The following is a 25,414-nucleotide window of genomic DNA, read 5'->3' as shown; positions in this document are numbered from 1 at the left end:
ATTATTATTATTATTACATGCATGTGCAAAAACACTTGTATTTGGCCTCTGTACTAGCATCCTTGGGATGCGGGTGGCGCTGTGGTCTAAACCACAGAGCCTAGGGCTTGCTGATCAGAAGGTCGGTGGTTCAAATCCCCGCGACGGGGTGAGCTCCCGTTGCTCGGTCCCTGCTCCTGCCAACCTAGCAGTTCGAAAGCACGTCAAAGTGCAAGTAGATAAATAGGTACCACTCTGGCAGGAAGGTAAACGACGTTTCCGTGTGCTGCTCTGGTTCGCCAGAAGCGGCTTAGTCATGCTGGCCACATGACCTGGAAAAACTGTCTGTGGACAAACACCAGCTCCCTTGGCCAGTAAAGCGAGATGAGCGCCGCAATCCCAGAGTCGGTCACGACTGGACCTAATGGGCAGGGGCTTCTTTAACTTTACCTTTGCTAGCATCCTTACCTTTAATAATAATAATAATACCACACCTTTTTCTCTGGCAGGGACTCAAAGATAAGACAAAAACAGCCAAAAACATGGGGGGGGGACCAGACCCGCAATCATTTAAAATAATTAAACATTAATACAATCTCTCAGTGTCTGAATTGATCTATTAAAATAGCACAGCACCAGGGCTTTCCTGAAAGCAGTCAGTTCCCCAAAGCCAGTTGGAACAATATGGTCTTCACCTGCTGGCAGAAGGATGGCAAGTCTGGCTTCCCTAGGCAGAGAGTTCCAAAGTTGCCTGGGAGGAGCCACCACCGAGGAGGCCCTCTCCCACCACCCCACCAAGTGGTCCTCTGAGGGTGTCGGGTGCATGACGGAAGATAGTCCTCCTCAGGGTTTCTCAAACTTGGTCTCCAGTTGATTTGGGGTTACAATTCCCATCATCCCTGAGCACTGCTCCCGCTAGCTAGGAATGATGGGAGTTGTAGTCCAAAAACAGCTGGAGGGTCACGTTTGGGAAACCATGGTCTTTCTGACAGCCTGGACATAAGCAGCGCAGAGCTTTATAGGCCACAGCCAGCCTTTTGAATTGTGCCTGGAAACAGACCAGTATTCTATTCCATTTACAAATTACAAAATGCCTCAAAGCCAGGAACGTCCTCTTCCCAATCTGCTGGGTTTGCCTTATTTAACCGCAGCCCCAGAATCTAGATTTCCTTGGGGCCAAAATTTGGGTCAGCTGGGCTCAGAGGTTGACTCTTCTGCCGCAGGGCTGTGGCGCTCTCAAGAACCAGCCCCGTAAGACGACCTCCCTCGAGAGACAGAGAAACGGCAGGTTTCCTAGCAGCCTGCTGCAGAAATCTAACCACCTTCCCCTCTTCTCCGGAGTTTCGGTTGATTAATCTTCCAGTTCAAGCTCATTATTAGTCAGATTAATACTGCACTACTGAGGAGCATTTACTGCCCACGGAAATCAATGGCATCTCCAGCGGCAGCTTCTCTGTATGAGAGAAATCTAGGAATCTACAGTCACATACCTACAGAAGTGCAACAGAGGAAAATACCAATTCCTTCTCCTCTAGTAACTCATTGTTCATGGTAAGAAGAGCACTTACCATTCTAGTTCCTCCCTGGGGGAAGGCATTTGCCCCCCACAAAAAGCAGGGAAGTTTTGAGTGTGTGAAGTTGTATTGTGTTTTTACTGTTTGTTGTCGTTGTTGGGAGCCGCCCAGAGTGGCTGGGGAAAGCCAGTTGAATGGGTGACATATAAATAAAGTATTATTATTATTATTATTATTATTATTATTATTATTGGGAGCGAGGAAGAGTGATTTTGATCAGGGAAGGATTTCACCTGCACACAAACACACCTGGGCTGTTTCCCAGCCCTCCCTGCACAATCGTTTTAAGACAGCAGTTCTCCACCTGTGGGTCCCCAGATGTTGTTGGACTACAACTCCCATTATCCCTGAGCTCTGGCCTTGCTAGCTAGGGGTGATGGGAGTTGTAGTCCAACAACATCTGGGGACGCACAGGTGGAGAACCGCTGGTTTAAGAAAAGCATCATCAGGAGATCTCGATATCCAGACACAGAGCTGGCCCTGAAGAAACAGGACTTCAGATCTCCTTCCTCACCTGATGACGGCAGCACGGCTGACATAAGATCACAAGGAGAGGCTCCTGTGTGGGGCCAATGGCTGATCCAGTCCAGCATCCTGATTTCACAGTGGCTGAACAGATCCCATGATCAGGGATGGAGGGCACCTGGAGTGGGCACTGTGTTGGCAATTTCTCCCCTGGAGTGGCCATGCGTTTACATTCACAAACACTATTAAAATAAGTACTTCAAATGATTGCTTGTCAACTTCAACGGTCATCTATTCCAACCCCCTTGCCATGCAGGAATCACAGATAAACAGTCCCTGACAGATGGATTGTTGAATATTGATTCTTGCTTCTTATATACCGTATTGGCCTGGATATAGGCTGCACCCGCAAATTAGCCGCACCTTTAAAATTCAGGGTGGGGGGAAGACAGTACCCGAATACAAGCCGCTCCCTTAAAATTGGGTTACAGTCCGAGAATCGCTGCAGTTTGTAGAATTGTAACTCCGAGCCAATTTAAGCCTTTGATCTTGCAAGCCCGCAAAAGCTGCCGTACAATTGCTAAAATCACAAATCGCTATTCAGTTGCTACAATTCCGCAGGCACCCACACCCGCAAATGGCAGAGGAACAGTCTCGAGCTTGCAAATCAGCAACAAAACAGTTTTCTGTTCTGTTTTACCGCACGTCTGTTTCAGCAGCGATATCATAAAAGCCCATTTTTATAAGGTCGTGAATTTAAGCCTCACTTTAACTTTTCACGGTTGGATTTTTTTTTGGGGGGGGGGAGAAAAGTGCGGCTTATATTTGGGCCAATATGGTAAATAAGTGAAAACAACTAAAAAATGGGGGTTTGGATTTTGGGCAATACTCACTCTCGCCGGTCATCACCCCCTGGGTGTAGCGCTTTGGTAACATCCCGGTGTAGCCATAAAAGCTGGATTGCTGCACTTAAGAGGAGAGAGACAGACAGACAGACAGAAGAAAGGATTAGGATATGATTACCAGATTTTTTTTCAATGAATCCGCGGACATTTTTTTTAAATTTTTTTTTTTGAAGCTGAGTAGCAACAGGGAGTCAGTAGTGCGGACTGTGAAACATAAATGTGCAGAGTTTTTTAAAAACTGGGCAACAGCCGGCCGCCCGCAACTCCCGAGCCTCCCCCAATCAGTCAAAGCAAAGGGGGAAGGGGGCAGGAGATCTGTACCACCGGACGTCCCCGGTTCTCCATCAGCAGTGGCAGCAGCAGCGGCAGTCAGCCGCCTGGAACCAGCCTGGTAGTGCAGTTGGCTCTGGCTGGCTTCAGGAGCTGCTTGCTGCCTACTGCTCACTGCAGTGGCAACCGCCAGTTTGCCTCCCAGAAGTCCCCATATGATGTGTCTTGTGTGCAACACATCATATGGGGACTTTCGGCGAGGAAAAATGGTGGGGCCATGGCAGCAAGCAGCTCCTGAAGCCAGCCAGAGCCAACTGCGCTACCAGACTGGCTGCTGAGGCTGCCGCTGCAACGTTTTATGGGGACAGATTTGCAAATCTGGGGACATTCCGGGGACAGATTTGCAAATCCAGGGACTGTCCCCGGGAACCGGGGACTTCTGGTAACCATAGATTAGGAGCACGGCTATTCTGTCAGCCTTCCCAGCCTAGTGGCTTCCAGCTGTTTTTGGACAGCAATGGCTTGGCCGCCTGGGGCTGATGGGAGCAGAATTCCACAAATCTTGAGGGAACTGGGTTGGAGAAAGCTGCCAGCAAGTTCAAGCTTGAATCCAGACTTATTCCAGAAACGGCTTTCTGGATTCGTTTTGTGACACTTAAGTCCTGCCTTTGATCTGGGCTGTGTCTACAGGAAGTAGAGGAATTCAGGGAGGAAAATGGCAGAATTGTGGAATCGTAGAATTGGGAGAGACCCCAAGGGTCATCTAATCCAACCCTCTGCAAGGCAGGAATCTCAGCTAAAGCAATGAAAGAGGAGGGGAAACGGCCAGAGCCCAGTATACCCGAAGGAGTTAGGATCCTTGCTCCGTCTTTGCAGTCATGGGATTGTTGTCTATCACATGACGGTATATGTTTTCATTCCACAGAGTGGGAAGTGATGCAGACAGGCTGTTTTGGTATTATTGTGTTCCGTGAAGTGGGACTATTGTCCTTTGTTTTTCTCTCTCTTTGCTGTCTGATGAGGAAGAGGAAGGAGCTAAGTCAGAATGCTCCAAGTGTATTATATGTAAATAAAGTCGATTAGCCAAAATGCTGAGCTACTGAGTTCTGTTACACAAACTGCAAATACTCTGCAGGATCGTAAGTGTACTGATGCCTTTTGGTATCAGCTGCTGTGATGTTCAGGCTGAAGAAAGCTTTTGAAGCTCCCAAACGATCGACCAGGAGGGAGAGAACATGCCAGTCAGGCATGTGTTTCTACCAGGGTTCTACACAAGAGTAGGATGATTCTAACAGTCTCCACCCCCATCGTTCAGCCCAGACACTGAGGTCCAGCTCTGAGGGCCTTCTGGCAGTTCCTTCCCTGTGAGAAGCGAGGTTACAGGGAACTAGGCAGAGGGCCTTCTCGGTGGTGGCGCCTGCCATGTGGAACACCCTCCCACCAGATGTCAAGGAAATAAACAACTATCTGACTTTTAGAAGACATCTGAAAGCAGCCCCTATTTAGGAAATTTTTTAATGTTTGGTGTTTTATTCTGTTTTTAATCTGTTGGGAGCCGCCCAGAGTGGCTAGGGAAACCCAACCGGATGGGCAGGGTAGAAATAATAAATTATGATTATTGTGTCCATTCTGAGGCTGGCTGCCCACTGCCCGCCCCCCGCCTACCTGTGCAACCAAAGGCCACCACGCCCACGGCAATGAGGTTGATGGCGTAAGCTTGCGCCTGGGTGAAGAGGTCCAGCCAGACGTCACAGATGCTGACGAAGAGGAGGGGACCCAAGGCAAACAGGTACCCTGGAACAGAGAAGGGGGTGGGAATCATTTCTCAGCAGGAAGTGCCCGGAGCTTCAAGCTGCAACGCAGGAACTTAATTATTTACAATTTTTGTTTAATCCGCAAGAAAGAAGGGCTTTTTTGCTGGCTAGGTTCAAGTCTAATCCTTCTAACCTCCTTTGGGGTAGGTTTGCGGGTTTGGCAGAAGGAGATAGGATCTGCCCATGCGATGCCCACCTGGTGGAAACTCCAGCTCACATGACCTTTAAATGTAAAATGTATGATGATCTCTGCCAACAGTTTCTAGACCATCTATGTATCCCAACATGGAAACCAGAGACTGAGGTCATGCGCTTCTAATTACAGGAGAGAGACCAGGAGTTCACAAAGGCAGTAGCTAAATTCCTCTATTTGATTTTTTTGTCGCCGAACTATGCTACAGGATCCTGCCCTTGCTGTAAACCCACAGAGATGAGGTGGATTGCTTGCCCCTTCTGCCCTTTGGCGGGTGACTGTGCCGTTGGGGTGGCGACGAGATCACACTGGCCTATCTATTCTGAATGTTCTTATGTGATGCCAATAAAGGTTACTTGACTTGACTTCAAGCTGCAAGCCAACCACATTCTCTGAAACCCTACAAACTGACCCAGACACTGCGTCCATCCCCTGAGGCCCTTCTTCGTTCCCTGGGTGGTCCGGAGGGTGGAAACATGAGAACGGGGCCTTTTTGGTGGTGGCTCCCAGCTTGCGGAATATGCTCTCCCCAGAAAGGCTGGCCTGGGACCATTGTTACATTTATTTAGGTGCCAGGAAAAACATTTCCTTTTTTGGCAAGGCTTTTGGCTTGAGTGGGTGGCATGCTTTATTTGGTTTGAAGATATGTGCTTGTTTCTTGGAGTAAATTGCTTTGAGTTTTTTGCAAGATAAGTACAGTGGTCCCTTGGTTCTCAAACGCCTTGGTATTCAAACAACTTGGAACCCACACACGGCAAACCCAGAAGTAAGTGTTCCGGTTCGTGAACTTTTTTCGGAAGCCGAACGTGCTCCGTTTTGAGTGCCACACTTCCGTCTTGAGTGTTATGCTCAGGTCTGTCTGTTTTTGCTATTTATTTTGCGGTTTTATTTTTGCAGCTCTTTTTTGTTTGTTTTTGTGACTGTGTGGAACCCCGTTCAGCTACTGATTGATTGTGTGACTACAGTACATTGTTTATTGCTTTCATTTTATGGGTCAATGGTCTCGTTAGATAGTAAATTTCATGTTAAATTGCTGTTTTAGGGTTTGTTTTTAGTCTGGAACGGATTAATCCATTTTGAACTACTTTCTATGGGAAATTGCGCCTTGGTTTTGGAATGCTTTGGTTTTGGAACGGACTTCCGGAATGGATTAAGTTTGAAAACCAAGGTACCACTGTAAAATAATAACAATGATGGTGATGATGTAAATCCTGAACTAGAACTGGGATTATGGGATGGAAATCCCTCCCACTTAGCAGCTGCCTCGCCTCTTTCTTTCTCCCCTAAAATTTTGGCAACAATGCACTCTCCCAAGTCCACATTCCCAGCATGTTTGCACCCCTGTCTCAATGACCTCTACACTGGCTTGGTCTGGTCCACAGAATGGAAGGACATCTGAACAAGAACATCTGAAGGCAGCACTACTGGAATAGGTTCTTCATGGGACTATCAGCAGAATACGTTCTTTTTACTAAAAGTTGTGCTTTTAATACTGTTCTGTTGTGAGCTGCTTTGAGCATATTTATATGGAACAGCAGCATATAAATTTAAATAATAAAGGGGGCAGGATCCTCAAGGACACGCTCCATGGGGAGCTGGCTTCAGGTACCAGGCCTGTTGGCAGACCAACTCTGTGTTACAAAAATGTCTATAAGCATGACATGAAGGCTGGCGACATCAACCCTGCTGTGTGGGATTCCCTTGCAGACAACCACAACTCCTGGATCCACAGAAGTGACCTGAGGAGGAATGACCGCTGGGAGGAGCACAGAGAGAAGAAACACCTTGGTGCATCTGAATCAGCGCAACCGTACGCCTACATCTGCCCCGGCTGCAACAAAACATGTCTCTCCCCTATCGGTCTCTACAGCTGCAGCAGGCGCTGCAATTGTCCAACAGCTTGACCTCACCCTCAAAGGCACACTCCTCCATTGTCTCCTGAGGCAGATGGATGTCAACCAGATTATATTTTGCTGGAAGCTGTTCTGAGTGGCTGGGGCAACCCAGTCAAATGGGCAGTGTGTATATATATGTGTGTGTGTGTGTGTGTGTGTGTGTGTGTACACACACACACACACACACACATACACACACACACACACACTTATCATCATCATCAACATCTGCATCATCATCTAGGAGGCTGCATGCATTCTCCCTAACCTGGTGCCCCCAGATGTTCTGGACTACAAAACATCTGGCTGGGACTGATGTGATTTGTAGTACAAAACACTTGGAGTGGATTTACACACTGGGGGAAAAGTGCTATAAATGTCAGAAATTAAATTGTTATAACAAAAGGGGGGGGAACCACAATGGAAAATCACAAAGAATCTTTTTTTTTTTGGCATCTAGTGTTGCATGTTTATAACACATTCAAAATGCTGTTTTTTAACTAATGTAGCTGAGCCCTCGGAGCGCTCGAGGTTGGCGAAACATGGCCTACATCTTTCCCGAGATCTGCGCTTTTAAAGGAAGATGTTGACAAACGGAAGAAAGCTGTGCACAGAGGTTCACTGCATTAGCGGTAAGCCTAACATGAGCTTTGCGTGGCCAGACTTACCCACCGCGATCCTGGTGTGGAGGCTCAACATTTCCACCAGCGCGTTGTTGAGGATGACGGCTGCCAAAGCGACCAAGATGTAGGTAAGGCTCATATCAAACACGATAGAGGTCCCTGCAGAAGGAGAGGAAGGCAGCAAGGAGGGCAAAATAAGCTTTCAGGATACAGGCCCCAGGTGCCAGAGATTTGCTTTCTCTTGGCTGCCAGCTCTGCCTTCAAACCAGAAGCAAGACGGGAGCAACTCCATCATAGCTGTCAACGTTTTCCTTTCTTAAAGGGAAATTCCCTTATTGCGGAATAGGATTCCTCACGAGAAAAGGGAAAAGTTGACAGCTATGAAGTCCACCCATCAGATGGACCTCCTCAAATTATCTCCATGGAGCTTTGAGTGTTTTCGCACCTGGTGATTTCAGCTTCAACACACTGATATCACTGCAAGGTTTTTGGCATTTAGTTTTTAAAGAAACAATAAATATTACAATAGAAACTAATAATACTATCAATTTTCCTTGCTTACATCATCCAAACTGAAATCCTACATCCCATAAACCCTTTTGTCTCTGCCCACTAGCACACAGCTGGAGGAGGGGCATATTTCCTCTGGCATATTTCTCGGGATGATTTCTTTATTATTAGGCTGGCTATCAGTATGTTTTTGTACTACATTTCTTATTATGTTTTTATCATTGATGTTCTGTGATGTGTTTCTAATGTTGGGATCTTTTGATAAAGGGCGGTATATAAATTGAATAAACAAGAATAAATAATACTATTGTCGCTGCATCGTCTCGATGATACCAATAGTCAAAAGAACTCGTCTCATATACGATCTTAGCAGCTTTAGAACTTCTTTTTGTAAATGTTAACGTCCCACGCCAGCCTGGAACGATTCGGTTTAGTTTTCACGTGTTTGTCTCATGTTTTGTTATTTGGATAATATGGGTAGAATTAAATAAAAATACTTAAGAAGGAAAGGAGGGAGGGGGAATATATCTGAAGGAGTGTTGAATGCCTGGGGATGGAATGACTGGCCTAAACTTGAATTTTTGGACCTTCCAGAATGTTCTTCTGAAATATTGAGGAAACAGTACCTGGGTATTTGTGATGGAGATAGTCCACGTCTGTGATAAAGCTATTGTAAGGCAAGAGGAAACCAACCCCTGCTAGCAGCATGGCGAAGTAAATCCCATGGTAGCGGTCCTGGGGCTCAGGGTCTTCGCAGACTATAGCCAGGAAAGAAGAGAGAAAACGAGAGTGACGTGATTGCGGGAGACCTAGAAAAGGTCGCTTCACCTCAAAAGGGAAGTTGCAGAGTTGGAAAAAGGGGTTCAGAAAAGGGCACCCAAAATTATCAAAAGGATGGAGCGATAATGAGAAAACGTCGCAACGTCTGGAGCTTTTTTTAGTTTGGAGAAATGGTGAGCAAGAGGCTACGTTTATTTATTTTGTGGCGTTTATAGTGAAGAAAACCTCAAAGCAGCTCACAAAGAGAATAGGGCAATTAAATGATTCGTAAAAACAATGCATTCAAAAATGGAAAGCCAGCAATAAACAAAAAACACACACCAGCATTCTGGATACCTGGGTAGGCTTGCCCAAGCAGGGATGTTTTTTTGCAGGTGCCGAAAAGAGTATAGTGGTTTTTGAATGTAATCCACTCTGGAAGAGCGTTTGACTTCTGAAACATTTGAAAACCAAGGCGCAAAGGTCTGGCTGCAAGTTCAGTTGAAAAAATTGAGAAACACACAGCGGAAGCCGTTCGATTTCCGAGGTGCATTCGAAAACAGAAGCAATTACTTCCAGGTTTTTGGCGTTCGGGTTCCGAAACGTTCAGCTTCCGAGACGCTTGAAAACCAAGGTACCACTGTACAGTGTGCAGGTGCCGTCACAATAAAATATTTAATTCGTTCAGCCAACTAAACATTGCAACCCTGCTCACAAATAACGCCTACTCTGCTCACTGGGCCTTCTCCTGAGTAAGCGTGCACAGGATTGGAGCTGTTATGAAGAAGGCAGGGGTATAAATCTCTGTTCATGGGCTCCCAGAGGATAAAAACGGAAGACGTTCCAGAGCAGAAAACTCATTCCAGCTTGGAAAGGGGATTTAACCACCCCTCTCTGCTTTTAATTTTTAAGATGCTGGCATTAATGTTCGGAAGCGGCAGGCTCTTGCAGCGTATCTAGCGCCTGAGGGAATGATGCACGCTCAAGACGATAAATACCAGTCTGATTAAATTCCATTCAGCAAATTGCAACCTTTCGGCGGATACTCAGGAGGTGCTCAAATACCAGATCTTAGCTGTGCAACGTCTCCAAATCACATATCACGGAGCGTGGAAAGACCAGCGTATATGCAGAGAGATTAACAGAGTCCAACAAACAGAGGAAATGCAAAATCCGTTGGTCACGCTGTACCGGAGTTATGTGGTTTAGCATCACCCAGAAGAAGCAAATCACAATCCCTGGCTAAGTTTTCTACAACCAAACCAAGGTTTGTGCTTCGTTTTGCTCCAAGAAACCACCATCAGTAAACCAAGAGCAAATCTGGGCTGCGGGTCACAGTTTCCTGGGAGAAAACAAAAAACCACTATCCTGCGCTTGGCTCTAAGGCTGAGCTGGGGAGTGTGGTTTCCTTCATCCCGGCCTGAGAGGAGCAAAGTGGTCTGGATCCACAGCAAAACGTGACTTTACAGTGCCAGGCAAGGGAGACCCACGTCTCCTTTTGGGAAATATACAAAGGTGGCAAATTTTTCATCACAAGTTTTTGGACAACCCTGTTACAGTGGTGGAGGAACCCTCTCAGGCACCTGTGGCGGGACACCGAGGGGGGGCAAACCACCTGGTGACGCACGCGCAACATCCGTACGGACTGCGCATGTGCGGCGACCGTATGGCCCTCCAGATGTTTTGATCGCACTACAGTGGTACCTCTGGATACAAACGGGATCCGTTCCGGAGCCCCGTTCGCATCCTGAAGCAAATGCAACTCACGATTGTGGGTTGCGATTCGCCGCTTCTGCGCATGCGCGTGACGTCATTTTGACCGTCTGCACATGTGCGAGCGGCGAAACCTGGAATTAATATGTTCTGTTACTTCCGGGTTGCCGCGGAGTGCAACCCAAAAACGCTCAACCTGAAGCAACTTCAACCCAAGGTATGACTGTATTATTATTATTATTATTATTATTATTATTATTATTATTATTATGTTGGGAGACACCCAGAATGGCTGGGGAAACCCAGCCAGATGGGAGGGATATATTATTATTATTATTATTATTATTATTATTATTATTATTATTATTATTATTTTTATTATTATTACAGGGGCCTCCTTGTGGTCCAAAGCGTTTGGAGTTTGCAAAAGTGGACATTATTGAGGAAGCAAAGCCAACTGCATAAGGTAAGGAGTTTGATCACGACCCACGACACCCTGCATGGAAACGACATCCGGGGCTCTTACCTGGTTCCATGAAGGTGAGGACTCCTTTGGCCTGGCAGCCTTTGGCCTGAAGCTCCTCTTCCTCCAGCTGGTAGCTGTCGAAGCTGAAGCTCATCACCACGTTCCCCTCGGGAGTCACCACGGGGCTGAGGTCCTTGAAGTGCTCGCCCCCCACGGAACCCATGGCTGGTTGGCCCTATGCGTGGGGAGAGAGAATACGAGAGCAGAAGTAGAGACAGCAAGGCGGGCAATGTGACCCCAACACACCTTGCAAATCACTGAGCTGCTCAGTTGCACTTGGGGCAGCAATTGACAGCCCGTGGACTGTCTCGCCAGAGTGGTGCATGTGCTGGTTATCTCCTGCTTGGACTACTGCAATGCGCTCTACGTGGGGCTACCTTTGAAGGTGACCTGGAAACTACAACTAATCCAGAATGCGGCAGCTAGACTGGTGACTGGGAGCGGCCGCCGGGACCACATAACTCTGGTCCTGAAAGACCTGCATTGGTTCCCAGGACGTTTCCGAGCACAGTTCAAAGTGTTGGTGCTGACCTTGAAAGCCCTAAACGATCTTGGCCCAATATACCCGAAGGAGCGTCTCCACCCCCATCATTCTGCCCGGACGCTGAGGTCCAGTGCCAAGGGCTTTCTGGCGGTTCCCTCCCTGTGAGAAGTGAGGTTACAGGGAACGAGGCAGAGGGCCTTCTCGGTGGTGGCGCCCGCCCTGTGGAACACCCTCCCATCAGATGTCAAGGAAATGAACAACTATCTGACTTTTAGAAGACATCTGAAGGCAGCCCTGTTTATGAAAGCTTTTAATGTATAACAGACCACTGTATTCTAATACTTTGTTGGAAGCTGCCCCAGAGTGGCTGGGGAAACCCAGCCAGATGGGCGAGGTATAAATAATAAATTATTATTATTATTATTATTATTATTATTATTATAGAAAAGAGCAAACCAGTGATATTTTAGGGAGCAGGCTAGCAGGCAGGGCCCATGATTTACATCATAGGAGCCTACACAACACAAAACATTGTTGCTCTATGTAGATTTTATTTTATTTGTTTTTTATCTTATCTTTTGGAAATATACCGTATTTTTTGCTCTACAAGACTCACTTTTCCCCTCCTAAAAAGTAAGGGGGAATGTGTGTGTGCGTCTTATGGAGCGAATGCAGGCTGCGCAGCTATCCCAGAAGCCAGAACAGCAAGAGGGATTGCTGCTTTCTCTGCGCCGCGATCCCTCTTGCTTTTCTGGCTTCTCGGATTCAGAATATTTTTTTTCTTGTTTTCCTCCTCCAAAAACTAGATGCGTCTTGTGGTCTGCTGCATCTTATAGAGCGCAAAATACGGTGCATCCAGTCTTTTCCCTTTAAATTTTTTTGGGGCCCCCAAGAGAGTGGGACCGTAAGCTGGCACTGCGCACAGTGGCCAACCAGGTGTCCTAACCGGGAAGCATGCAAGCAGGAATTGAACACAAGAGCAACTCTACCCTCCTGTGTCTTCCAGCAACTGGGATTCAAAAGCATTGCTGCCTCTGACCGTGGAGGCAGAACACAGTCGTTGTGACTAAAAGCCACCGATAGCCTGCTTTCTCCATGAATTTGTCAAATCCTCTTCTGAAGACATCCAAGTTGGTGGCCATCCCTGATTCCAGAGGCAGTGAGTTCCATAGTTTTATGAGTTAAGAGCATGGGTAGGCAACCTAAGGCCCGTGGGCCAGATGCGGTCCAATCGCCTTCTCAATCCGGCCCGTGGACGGTCCAGGAATCGGTGTGTTTTTACATGAGTCAAATGTGTCCTTTTATTTAGAATGCATCTTTGGATTATTTGTGGGGCACAGGAATTCGTTCATTATTATTTTTTCAAAATATAGTCTGGCCCCCCCCACAAGGTCTGAGGGACAGTGGACCGTCCCCCTGCTGAAAACGTTTGCTGACCCCTGGTTAGGAGCGTCCATATGTAGTTCCTTGGCTCTCTCCAAGGCCAGTCCGAACAGGCCTGTTATGCAGATCACAGATGCAAAAACTGCACCATTTACACAACTATAAATGCAAGTAGCGTTTTGGCGTGAGATTTGCACTACTTTTCTGCAGCCTTGTAAAAAAAGCGTAAAAAAGCGTCCGGGTGGGTGCAAAGTGCGTGGACCAGCGGATAGAGAAAAGCTTTCCTCCCTCAAACTTGTGGGCACGGAGCTGAATGTCGGGAGATTCAGGAGAGATAAAAGAAAGTCTAAGCGGAACTATGGAGACTGTGGAACTCCCTGCCACAGGAGTGATGGCCACCAACTTGGATGGCTTTAGAAGACGACTGGGCAAATTCATGGAGGAGGAGAGGGCTATCAAAGGCTCCTTACCTCAATGCTTTTTAAAAATCTGTATTAGGTAACAAATTTATTTCATCTATCAGAAAGCGGGAGCGTCAGGCAAGCCTCTTTCTCTACCTTATCTAGCAAGCGTTGCTGGTCTCTACCAGAAAAGCAGCCTTGGTTGTTGTTTTTTTACAGCCTCAGCTGTCGCTAGGAAGGAGTACAGATGTTCTCTGCGCTTTTTCCTGGATGTGCTTAATTAACCCCACGTTAACTCCCTTCAGCTGAAGAATAAAAGCACACAAACAGCCAGTATTAAGAAAGGCGGGGGGGGGGGGAGAGAGAGAGATTGCTGCCTGCAAATCCTCGATAGGAAAATAAAAAGAAAAGCTGTAACCAAGATAAGGCCAGACAGGAAATGATTTCCATACACAGCAACCGCAAAAGAGGTGTGGGGCTGTTTGCTTTTTATATTACAACCCTATTTTAAAACCTGTTATCTAACGCTCGTTGTCAATATTCAGGCAACTGGGATGTGTTTTGTTCCGCGGACACGTTTGACAAACTCCCTTTGGTTATCCTCGATTCCAATCTGAGGCTGGAGCCGATTCTCCGCTGCCCAGTTTGAGATCAGACGCAGCAGAATAATGGCCGGGAGGGTGGCGGACACACAGATATCGCAGGCATGAACCAGGCGCATTTCACGGGCACAGCCCTGGAAATGGGTATGGTGGGTGGGATGTCAAACCCCTAGCACTGCTCCTGGTTGGCGTGAAAAATCTGGCACGTCTTATCACACCTGTTCTGCCCTGATATTTCAGCCAAGCTGTCCTGGAAGGACAGAATGTACCTGTCCCCAAAAGTCTGAGCTTTGGAGAAAGCAAGAGGTTCTGGTAGCCTGAAGCAGAAGCCAGCTGTGTAAGCTACCTATTTGTTATTAAATTTATTTATTTATTAAATTTGTATCCCGCCCTGTGCCCGTGGATCTCAGGAACGGTTCACACAACATCTCAGGGCGGTTCAGAACTGATTGACTGACCCCCCCCCCGTCATGTCACCAAGCAGCTGCCCCCACTCTTCCCCGCCGCAGTTTTGCACTTTCAAAAAGAGTCGTTTTACCAAATGGGTTTTAAAAAATAATAATCCAGAGGGGTAGCCATGTTAATCTCTTGTGACAAGAAGAAGACTGCAGTTCCTTGGCACTTTAAAGACCAAAACGTTTATGGAGGCATCAAGTCTTTATTATTATTATTATTATTATTATTATTATTATTATTATTATTAGATATTTATTAGAGTTTCAAAAATAAAAAAGAAGTCACAATAGTAATAATAAGAAAAGAAAAGAAACACACAAGATTTACCCACCAGGGAAGAATGGCAGATGAAGGTGATGGACTACATGGAACTGGCGGAAATGACTGGCAGAATCCGAGACCAGGGAGACGAGTTGGTGGAGGAAGATTGGAAGAAATTTAAAGACTATCTACAGAAATACTGTAAAATTAATGAATGTTAGAATGATGTTGGAATGAAGCTAAGGGGTTTTTTAGTAGTAATGCTACAAGGAGTATGTAAAAATGGACTGCTAACAGATGAGAATATACAGTTATTACATATTAAGACAAAGGTCTAAGATAAAAACAAAGAGGGAAAGGATTTGCTGAATTGCCGTATTTTTTGCACCATAACACTCACTTTTTTCCTCCTAAAAAGTAAGGGGAAATGTCTGTGCGTGTTATGGAGGGTATGCCTACGGGTGGCATGCCTACGGATTTTCCTCCTTTAAAAACTACGTGCATGTTAGGTCGGGTGCGTGTTATAGAGCGAAAAATACGGTAACTTACTGAACTGGAATACAAAAAAGGGGAGGTGTGAGGAGGTCAGGGAAACAAGTGAATGAAAGACAAGATATGGAAAGATTGATTTGTTTTTGTTTTTTTAATTGGAGGCATCAAGTCTTAAGCCTGTCCTGTTGGGCTCCAAGCCCATCAGAGCTTATGCCAGGGGTCAGCAACCTAGGGCCCATGGGCCACAAGCGGCCTACGGGGGTCGTTTAACCAGCCCACGAGCCACCCCTTCGCTTTCACGGTGCCGGAAATCGCATCTGCGCAGATGCAGATGCCAGAAATCACAGGCACGGGCGCGAGCCAGCCCACGGAAGGATCTCCACTGGAGTGAACCAGCCCATGCTGAAATATGCTTGGAGTCGAGTGTGGATTTCATGCTCTTTATTCAGCTCATAGTGGCAAGGAATGCAAGTTTCCCCAAAACGTCTGCTTTATATACATTATTTACACAATGGGCCCCACATGATTGGCTAATTCTGGGATTCTCCTGTAGGCCAATCAGGTTGCGGAATCACTTCCACCTGGAGCTGGATTGGGTGCCTCCTGCGGACCAATCAGACTGCTGCTTTCTGAATCCTATTGTTCTAGGACCAATCAGACTGCTGCATTCTGGATCCTATTCAACTCAGTACATAACACATGCCACGACAAATGTGTTAAGTCTTTAAGGTGCCACAGGACTTTTCTGCTTATTTGTTAAGCAATAAGGTGGGCAAATACATAAGCTAATTGTGCTTTTCAGGCACTGATTTTTTAAAATCCCCCCTTCATGGGTAGTCTAGACCGGGGCATCATGCAGAAAGCATGAATGAATGCATGAATCAACTCCTTGTGAAATAGAAGGTGCAAACAATAGGATTTGTGCAATAAGCAAAAGGCATGTGAAATAGAATGGGTAAACTATTTTTTTAATTTTCATGCACCTCTTTTAAAAATTCACAGAGCCAGTTTATATAACCTTTTGCTTGGGATGTGGCTGTTTGCTTGTGTTCTGATCTCAAAAGGCATCAGTGGTGAACTGGTTGTGCAAATGCTTCGCCCCAAACACGGGTCTCAGTTTGTTTCCGTCCAGGGCCATTGCAAAGCAACCCAGCGGAGCCTGGCTTGGGGCCCAAGCGTGACCTTTAGAGTAGTTCCACCATCCCTTCATATTCTTTTATGCCTTCTCTAGAATTCAGCCCTTCAAAAGCGATTCCCGGGTGGAATACACAGCGACATAGATAATAAATTAGGAAGAACAATGCAGCAAAACACTCACATCAGCAACTGTAATAAAAGGCAGCTGACAAAAAAAAATAATATTACAAATTGGAGACACATTAAAATGTCTGGGTAAATAAAACATCTTAACCTGGTGCCAGAAAAGAAGTCATGTGCAGATCAAGGGAAGTGATAGCACCACTCTATTCTGCCCTGGCTGGACCCCACCTAGAATACTCTGTCCAATTCTGGGCACCCCAGTTGAAGAAGGATATTGACAAGCTGGAATGGGTGCAGGAAGGGAACAAGGATAATAAAGGGTCTCGATGATGATGATGATAATATTTATACCCTGCCCATCTGTCTGGGTTTCCCCAGCCACTCTGGGCGGCTTCCAACAAAAGATTAAAAATACATTAAAGCATCAGGCATTAAAAACGTCCCTAAACAGGGCTGCCTTCAGATGTCTTCAAAACACCAGATAGTTGTTTATTTCCTTGACATCTGATGGGAGGGTGTTCCACCACTACTGAGAAGGCCCTCTGCCTGGTTCCCTGCCAGAAGGCCCTTGGATCTGGACCTCAGTGTCCAGGGTTGAACGATGGGGGTGGAGATGCTCCTTCAGGACTACTGGGCCGAGGCCGTTTAGGGCTTTCAAGGTCAGCACCAACACTTTGAAGTGTGCTTTGAGACGTACTTAGGACAAGTCTTAGAAGGAATGGTGGAGACAGTTGGGTATGTTTAGCCAGGACAAAAGGAGACAGAGGTGGTAACAGAGCCATCTTCAAATATCTGAAAGGCTGTCACGTGGAAGATGTTATTTTCTCCTGCTCCAGAGGGGAAGACCAATGGCTTCAAGTCAGGAGATTCCAGCTCAACATCAGGAAGAACTTTTAAAGCAGAGGTTGGGTGGCCATCTGTCCCTGATGGTCTTGAGACGACTGTGCTGGGTCTGGGGGTAACCTGCGACATGCTGTCCAGGACCAGTTCAGAATCTGGAGGTTCCGCTAGGAGTCAGTCCAACAGGGCCAAGGCAGGACACGAGGCAGGAAACCAGGCAAGGACAGGTACAGGATCTCAGGCAGGATCTGGCATACAGCAATGTTGCTCCCGCAACCTGAGGCAGGGTCTGACAGCCTTTTATCTTTGTCAGGGTAACGGCTGGTCCTGATCCCCAGCGACTCACCTCCCTGTCTCACCCAAAGGCGAGCACTCCTCCTGCAAGTACTCGGGTCTCTCCTTCTCTCAAACCTCAGTCCCTCCACTTGGGAGACGGTGGTGGGTTACTAGACCCAGAGGCCGCCTCAGCCTCCCCTGACCCAACCGGTAGTGGAGCAGCTGTAAGTGATGTCCCAGCTGGAGGCAAGGAGGTCATCCCCGCATCTGGAGCCAGGGCAGGCTCAGGCCCCTGACTCGGCCCAGCTGGTGTTTGCTGCAGGGGAACCTGTGCAGACTGGGACTCTTCAGGATCAGGCCCCAGACTTGGTTCAGGTGATGCCTGAGGCAAAGGATCTGGTGCAGAATGAGACTCCTCTGGTTCCGAGTCCGAGCCGAGTCCCAGGCCATCACAACGACGTTCTGCTCCTCCTCAAGTGCTGCTGCTCTTAGTTCTCAGTGTGGGACCCAAGAGGTTTTTTGTTGCTTCCAAAACACCACTTCTATGATCTTAAAATACGTGTGGTTAGGAAGGGCAGTTTTCTGTGTGGAAGAGCGCAGCACTTAAGATCTGGCATCGATGCACATCTTGATACAGAAGGCAAAAAACACCGAAGCCACGATTCTTTACCCTGGTGCCCTCGAGGTGTTTTGGACGACAGTTCCCACTGGTCTTAGCCGACACACCTGGAGAGCATGTGGTCAGCGGATGCTGGTCCAGGGGACCATCCCACATACAGAAGCCGCCAAGACAGCATCTCACAAACTAAAATTATCTCATGAATTAGAAGTATCAAAAGGGCAGAGCTCAAATGACCATATATATATATATATATATATATATATATATATGACATGATTTTATTTCTTATAGAAATATTGCGGCACGCGGTATATGCAGATGTCTGGCTCATTTGAGATTATATAGAACATTTATTCTCAAGAATGATGGAACAGCATTTCTGCATTGCAGGGGTCTGTTTTCACGTACCTTTTGTATTTGCAAAGGGGATATTCATATGAGTTAATACTTTTATTATCCATTTTGGAGCTGTGCTGAACCTTTGTACTTTTGTCCTTCCGGGTTGTGATGCTTTGTGGTTTAACTTCTTGAATGTTCATCCCTTTTGTTCCATTTGCGCGCTCTCTCTTTTTGTTAACAAATCCATATTTATTTATTTTGAGAGTCAGCTAGGCAGGCAGTGGAACCTCTGACTGCACTGTCCACCATACAGTAGCTGGGGTTAGAGACCCATGGAGCAGACTGCTCTGTGCCCAGCGCAGCCTATTGCTTGCGAACCTGTTGCCAGAGGCAGGTGTCTCATTCTGTCTAATGATAGGGCCGGCTGTGTTGAGTGGGGTGGCAGGGATTGATGCCGGACGCCCATTCTCCTTCAGAGCTAAGGCCCCTTGCCATCCTTCCATTTTTCTGTGGGGCTATGAGACCCGCTCTATCAGGGGGGATCACTTTGCCTTTTGGGGGTCATCCTTTTCAACTCAGAAGGGAGGGGGGGTCTCCAACTTCACCAAGGCCCTGAAGACATTATAGTTGCTCCAGCACCCCTTGAACAGGTGAATCAGGGAGAGCGAAGGTGCCGCTCTCTAGAGACCACAAGCCTACAGTTCCCCTCATACCTGGCAGGGGGTTAAGGATGTTGGGAGTCCACTGACATCTGCACGGCTGCAGACTCAACTTCCCCGAGAGGGATTTCATTCTAAGATAGACAGCTGTGTAACAAGCCCATAGGAGGCCAACAGCTACCAGAAACCTACACAGAGCCTTTGCTACATCCTATTTTGAGGTTAGGCAATTCATAGAATCGTAGAATTGTAAGGAAACCCCAAAGGTCATCCAGTCCAACCGGCCTGTGTTGCACCAGGAAAACCTATGGCTACATATGAGTAGATACAGGCAAGGGAGCATTCACAGCCTTGCAGTGGGGAGAAGCTGGGTAGGTAAAGATGAAGCAAAGACCCTTCCATTTACTCAAAGTAAGCCCATCCCCTACACCAACCCAAGAAATCTGCAAGGCTCTCCTTGCGAATCGGGTGGAAGAGAAGCACTGTGAGGTTGCTGGGAATTTGCTATTTCTTCCTCGGCTGTATTTTGGAATTTATTAAGGTATCGGTCCCGAAAACATGGGAGGCAGATGGCCTAAGGGCACCCCAAATAAATAAAAGGTGACGCTTCTGTTTGGGTGGTCACAAGAAAACAAAACATTTACCCAAGACTGGAACGCGCGGGGAACAAGACCCCATACATTTTAAGGCCTCGACACAGCCGGAAGACCCCTTGGTTTGCAAAATTGGCCATGGGAGTAATCTGTATTGGGAACTGACAGGGCCGGATCCCAAGAAGGCATGCGCAGGGATACCAGCGAAGCATTGTCTCATTTACTCTTTCATCTGCACCCCTTCCTCCAAGGAGCTCACGATACTATACATCCCCCCCCCCACTTTATCCTTACAACAATCCAGAGAGGTCCGTCAGGCTGAAAGGAAGCAGCTCGGCCATGGATACCCGGAGAGTATTTGCAATCAAAAGGTCTCTCGGATGACACCCTCCGTGCTGCCTCACTTTAAGCCAGCCGTCGCTAACCAGCAGGCGCTTTGCACGGGGGGGGGGGGCTGTAGTCCAAAACTTATGAGGGGCACCATGTTAGCTAGGGAAGATAGCTACCATATTTTTTGCTCTGTAAGACTCACTTTTTCCCTCCTAAAAAGTAAGGGGAAATGTGTGTGCGTCTTATGGAGCGAATGCAGGCTGCGCAGCTATCCCAGAAGCTAGAACAGCAAGAGGGATTGCTGCTTTCACTGCACAGCAATCCCTCTTGCTGTTCTGGCTTCTGAGATTCAGAATATCCCCCCCCCCTTGATTTCCTCCTCCAAAAACTTGTGGTCTGGTGCATCTTATAGAGCGAAAAATACGGTAAGCATAAAACCAGAAAGCGTGTTTCTCTCTTTTAGACTTTTCGGAGAACTGTGTAAATCGCAGGGAGGGAACCTAACATAGCCCAAATCCATTCCCAGAGGAGTGCCCTAGGTTGCTCTGTTGCAACTACAGAGTCTTGCGGCAACTTAAACATGAATGCATTGGTTCCTGCCCTTTGGAACTCCCAGCCTCATGATGTCGAGCAGCTGCCTTCCCTGTTCTCGTTTAGGCGCCTGCTAAAGTACGTTCTTGTTTAGCGAAGCCTACTTAGAAAGTTAAGGACACTTTAGCCTGTTTTAGCATCTCAAACTTTTGCATGCTTTAAAGTATCGTTGTACTTTGTTAATGATAATAATATTTTGTTCCCTTTATCTTTCTGTAAACCACTTTGACCGTTGCTTGTATACAGCCCAGCAAGGTGGATTAATGCATTCATTGTGGCACAGACTTCAGTGGGTGATATCCAAGCCACCTTACAAATGCCAACCATCTAAATAGCCACTTCCTTGTTTGCCTATGGAGAACGGAGATCACCTACTCACCATCAGCTTTTTTAAAGTAAGAAGGGTCCTCCTTCTATCTGCCCCTCTACCCACGCTGAGCCTGCAAGTCCATGCGCGTGCCGCAAGCAACCAATATAAACCCGCTTAAGGCAAACTGGCTAATAAAAATCCTGACTGGTGAGCAACTTTTTGTGCATGTGGTGTGGGTTTGCAAACCTGATGTGATGTCACCCCAAAACCCGTACGAACCTTAACTTGGGAATTTATTAAGAGAAGGTGATGGGAGTTGTAGTCCAAAACATCTGGAAGGTGCCAGGCCAGGTGAGATGGCTGGCTGAGATCCAAATTCAAATTCTCCTAGGACCAGTGCTTTTTTTCTTTTAAAAAAATGTTTCGGGGTACTCTCATTTTCCAACTCATATTGAAATACTGGCCCTCAATGAGGACAAACTTAGATTCACAAAATGTTTGGGGGTATGCGTCCCCCCCCCCCAGAAAAAAAGGCGCTAGGTAGCTGTGAAGCTCCCTGCGTGACCTTGGGGGCCAGATTCACTCTCTCTCTCTCTTTAACTAGCCTTCCTCGCAGGGTTGGTTTGGGGGATCCAAGGGAGGCAGAATTTGCTGGACCGCTTCTCGGAGGAAGCCGAACAGCACCAAGGGCCGCACCAACAGAAGAAGAAGAAATGGGAAGGGGGGTGTCGGTTCCTGGGAACTCCATGGGACCTACTTGCGTGTAAGCAGACTCCGGGGGCTCTTAGGAGTGTCTACTTGGAAGGAAGCCAACTCTTCGTCCACTGGGACATGGCGGGGGGGGGGAGAGAAAGAGAGACGCAACCCCCCCTCCCCTCCGCACAATCCTGGCTCACTTTCTCCCCAAACCAAGCGCGCGCGCCCTTGTCCGAAAAAGCCAATTCGCTTTGCCCATTCCGAAGACCGAAGCGGGGCAAGGGGGGGCAGGAGTCTGGCCAGCGCCCCCCAACCTCTTTATCTCTTCGGGGGCGCCTAGGAGGGGAGGGGGGAGGGGAGGCTTACAAGAGATGCTCATAGACACCCTCCTTTTTTTAAAATGGCAAAGGATACCTGGCTCCCTTCTCCTCCTTGGGGACCAGAATGGGTCCCTCTGCTGCGCCCTCGGGGTCCCCTGGCAGGGGGGCAGCCTGCCACCCCTCCCTCCCTCCCTCCTCGAGGACTAGGGGGCGCCCCGGGGGGGGGCTCATTGGGACGGAGAGAAGCAGCCTCGGCTTTCGGCGACCCCCCCCCCCGTTTGCAGCCCCCTTTGTCCGCCCCCCCTCCAAGGAAGACAAAAGAGCGGCGCCCGCTTGCCAGCCAACAGGTCCGCCGCCGCCGCCGCCTCACCTCCAGCCGCCGCTCGGCTCGCCGGTCCCGCTCAGCGCCGCCAGTGCCAGTGCCGACGCCGCCGCTGCTCCCGAGGACGCCGCTGCCCGGACGGAGCCGCCGGCCTCGCCCCGCCGCGCAGCCCCATCGCCCCGCCGACGCCGGTTCCGGGCACCCTCGGCGGATCGCGGGTCCGGGAGGGGAAGGGGAGGGGAGGGCTCAGAGGAGGGGGGGGAGCCTGGCCCGGAGACAGACCCCTCCCCCTCCCCTGCTCACCCCCTCCCTGCCCTCCCCTTCTCAGCCCTCCCCTCCCCCTTCCTTTCCCTCCCCTGCTCACCCCCTTTCTGCCCTCCCCTTCCCAGCCCTCCCCTCCCCTTTACCCCTCCCCTCCCTTCTTCTCCCCTCCTCTCCTATCTTCTCCCCCTTCCTTTACCCCTCCCCTCCCTTCTTCTCCCCTCCTCTCCTATCTTCTCCCCCTTCCTTTACCCCTCCCCTCCCTTCTTCTCCCCTCCTCTCCTATCTTCTCCCCTTCCTTTACCCCTCCCCTCCCTTCTCCTCCCCTCCTCTCCTATCTTCTCCCCCTTCCTTTACCCCTCCCCTCCCTTCTTCTCCCCTCCTCTCCTATCTTCTCCCCCTTCCTTTACCCCTCCCCTCCCTTCTTCTCCCTCCTCTCCTATCTTCTCCCCCTTCCTTTACCCCTCCCCTCCCTTCTTCTCCCCTCCTCTCCTATCTTCTCCCCTTCCTTTACCCCTCCCCTCCCTTCTTCTCCCCTCCTCTCCTATCTTCTCCCCTTCCTTTACCCTCCCCTCCCTTCTTCTCCCCTCCCCTCCTATCTTCTCCCCCTCCCCTTTACCCCTCCCCTCCCTTCTTCTCCCCTCCTCTCCTATCTTCTCCCCTTCCTTTACCCCTCCCCTCCCTTCTTCTCCCCCTCCCCTCCTCCCTTTCCCCCTGCCCTCCCCTCCCCTCTTGTCCCCCTGCCCTCCCCTCCTCACCCCCTTCCCTGCCCTCCTCTCCCCTCCCTCCCCCTTTTGTCGACCCCTCCCTCCCACCAACCTGCTGCATGCATCTTCCCCCCCACCCCCACCAGAAAGCCAAGCAGAGGTCCTGGCAAATTTCACACACACACACACCCATCACACTGCAAAGATTGACAGTCAAATTAAAGGTTTGCCCCACCACCCCTGTTGTCAAATGGGTAGGTAGCCAGCTGCCTCAAGCTCATCGACTCATGGAGTTGGAAGGGACCCTGAGGATCATTCTAGTCCAATCCCCTGCATGCAAGGCAGGAAAATGCAGCTGCCCCAGACGTGGATCGAACCTGCAACCTTGCCGTTCTCAGCCCCACGCTCTCACCGCTGTTTCACCACCATCAATGCTTTTATTTCACAAAATGTAGGTGGCTGCTGTGGTTCTTCTGTAGTGTTCGTGTCCCACCATTTTTCTTCAGGGGGGTGTACGTGGCTCTCCCCCCAGCGCTCTTCATTTAATAACAACAGCCCTACAAGGCAGGTTAGGCTGGGAGAGGTAGCTGGTTAGCGTCCAAGTTCCCTCAGTCAGCTTCAGGGCCATGAGTCGCGGCCAGAGTGTTGGACTGGGACCTGGGAGATCAGGGTTCAAATCCCCACTTGGCCATGAAGCTCCGGGGGGTGGGGGGTGGCAGGCACTCACTCTCAGCCTAAACTACCTCGCAGGATTGTTGTGAGGATAGAATGGGGGGGGGGAGAACTATGTGTCCCACCTTGAGCTTGCTGGAGGAAAGGTGGGCTATAAATTTAATAATTTAATTTTATCATCTACCTGTTTATCCTGCCTTCCCTTCAAGGATAGCCATCCATCAGGGATGCCCGAGGCTGTGATTCCCATGTTACAGGGGGTCCCTTCCTGCATCACTTTATTATTATTATTATTATTATTATTATTGTTATTGTTATTGTTATTGTTATTGTTATTATCCAGACAACCTGAGGCTTGAAAGCCTGGGGGCAGAGCTACCTTAGTGACGTGAGCCACTTTGGGAGGCAATAGCTGTCTGGAAAATAAATAATAATTCCTACACAAGCCAACACAGCAAGGAAGAAGAGGGTGGCTCCCTGTGGGACCACAGCATTCCGGGGGGTTTTTTTGTGTGTGAAAGGGAATTTAAACATTTTCAATTTGTTATAGATGACATCCCAAAATTCTCCTAATTTCTTGCACTCCCACCACATATGGCTGAAGGTGCCTATCCCCTCTTCAAGACAGAAGGATGCTAAACATAGGTCCTTCTATTGCTGTGCGCAGCAATGGCAATCTTTGACATCACCCCTGAACCTATTGCCATTCCATACTACGGACTGCCTTAGAGAACAAGGGTTTGAGTTTTGTATTTAGAAAATTCCTTGCCTCTTGCAAGCACCAGACTCCTGCCGTCACTTCCTGGGCCACCATTCCAGCCAGGATAGCAACCAGGCTGCCCCATGGCAGCTGAAACTCCTGCATACTAGGCCTCCGGGGAAAATCCCATTCCTGGAGAACCCGGGGAAACCGTTTGAAATAGACCGGGAAGAGTGTCTCTGCTCCATATCGATCTCCCTCACTGCAAGCAGAGCCATAGGAAAACGGGCAACAGGATTGATAAGAAATATGCATCTTATTGAAAAAGTCTCCTGCCACATTGCAGCACTCATGGAAATTGGGGAAATGAGTGTTGTTGGAAGAAAGCGTCCTAGCCCAAACATGGCATATCCTGCTCCTTTGGTCCAGGGATGATGATGATGATGATGATGATGATAATTTATTATTTATACCCCGCTCATCTGGCTGGGTTTCCCCAGCCACTCTGGGCAGCTTCCAACAGAATATTAAAATACAATAGTCTATTAAACATTAAAAGCTTCCCTAAACAGGGTTGCCTTCAGATGTCTTCTAAAAGTCAGGTAGTTGTT

The 25,414-nt window shown here is 48.4% G+C and overlaps 1 protein-coding gene across 1 annotated transcript in view; it reads right to left on the bottom strand.

Moving 5' to 3' along the window:
- Positions 1–22,661, bottom strand: part of SLC29A4 (solute carrier family 29 member 4) — a 28,758-nt gene extending 6,097 nt beyond the window's left edge. Inside the window, exons 1-6 of the mRNA XM_082199775.1 lie at positions 22,512–22,661; positions 11,227–11,401; positions 8,855–8,986; positions 7,764–7,877; positions 4,859–4,987; positions 2,912–2,986 (exon numbers count right to left, since the gene is read on the bottom strand). Of these exons, the coding sequence (XP_082055901.1) occupies positions 2,912–2,986; positions 4,859–4,987; positions 7,764–7,877; positions 8,855–8,986; positions 11,227–11,389 (613 nt within the window). The 5' untranslated portion in view covers positions 11,390–11,401; positions 22,512–22,661. The remainder of the gene's footprint in view (positions 1–2,911; positions 2,987–4,858; positions 4,988–7,763; positions 7,878–8,854; positions 8,987–11,226; positions 11,402–22,511) is intronic.
- Between the last annotated feature and the right edge of the window lie 2,753 nt (positions 22,662–25,414).

Source organism: Podarcis vaucheri, assembly GCF_965113315.1.
Source record: "Podarcis vaucheri genome assembly, chromosome: 14".
NCBI lineage: Eukaryota > Metazoa > Chordata > Lepidosauria > Squamata > Lacertidae > Podarcis > Podarcis vaucheri.
This window is presented reverse-complemented; position numbering and strand designations above follow the sequence as displayed.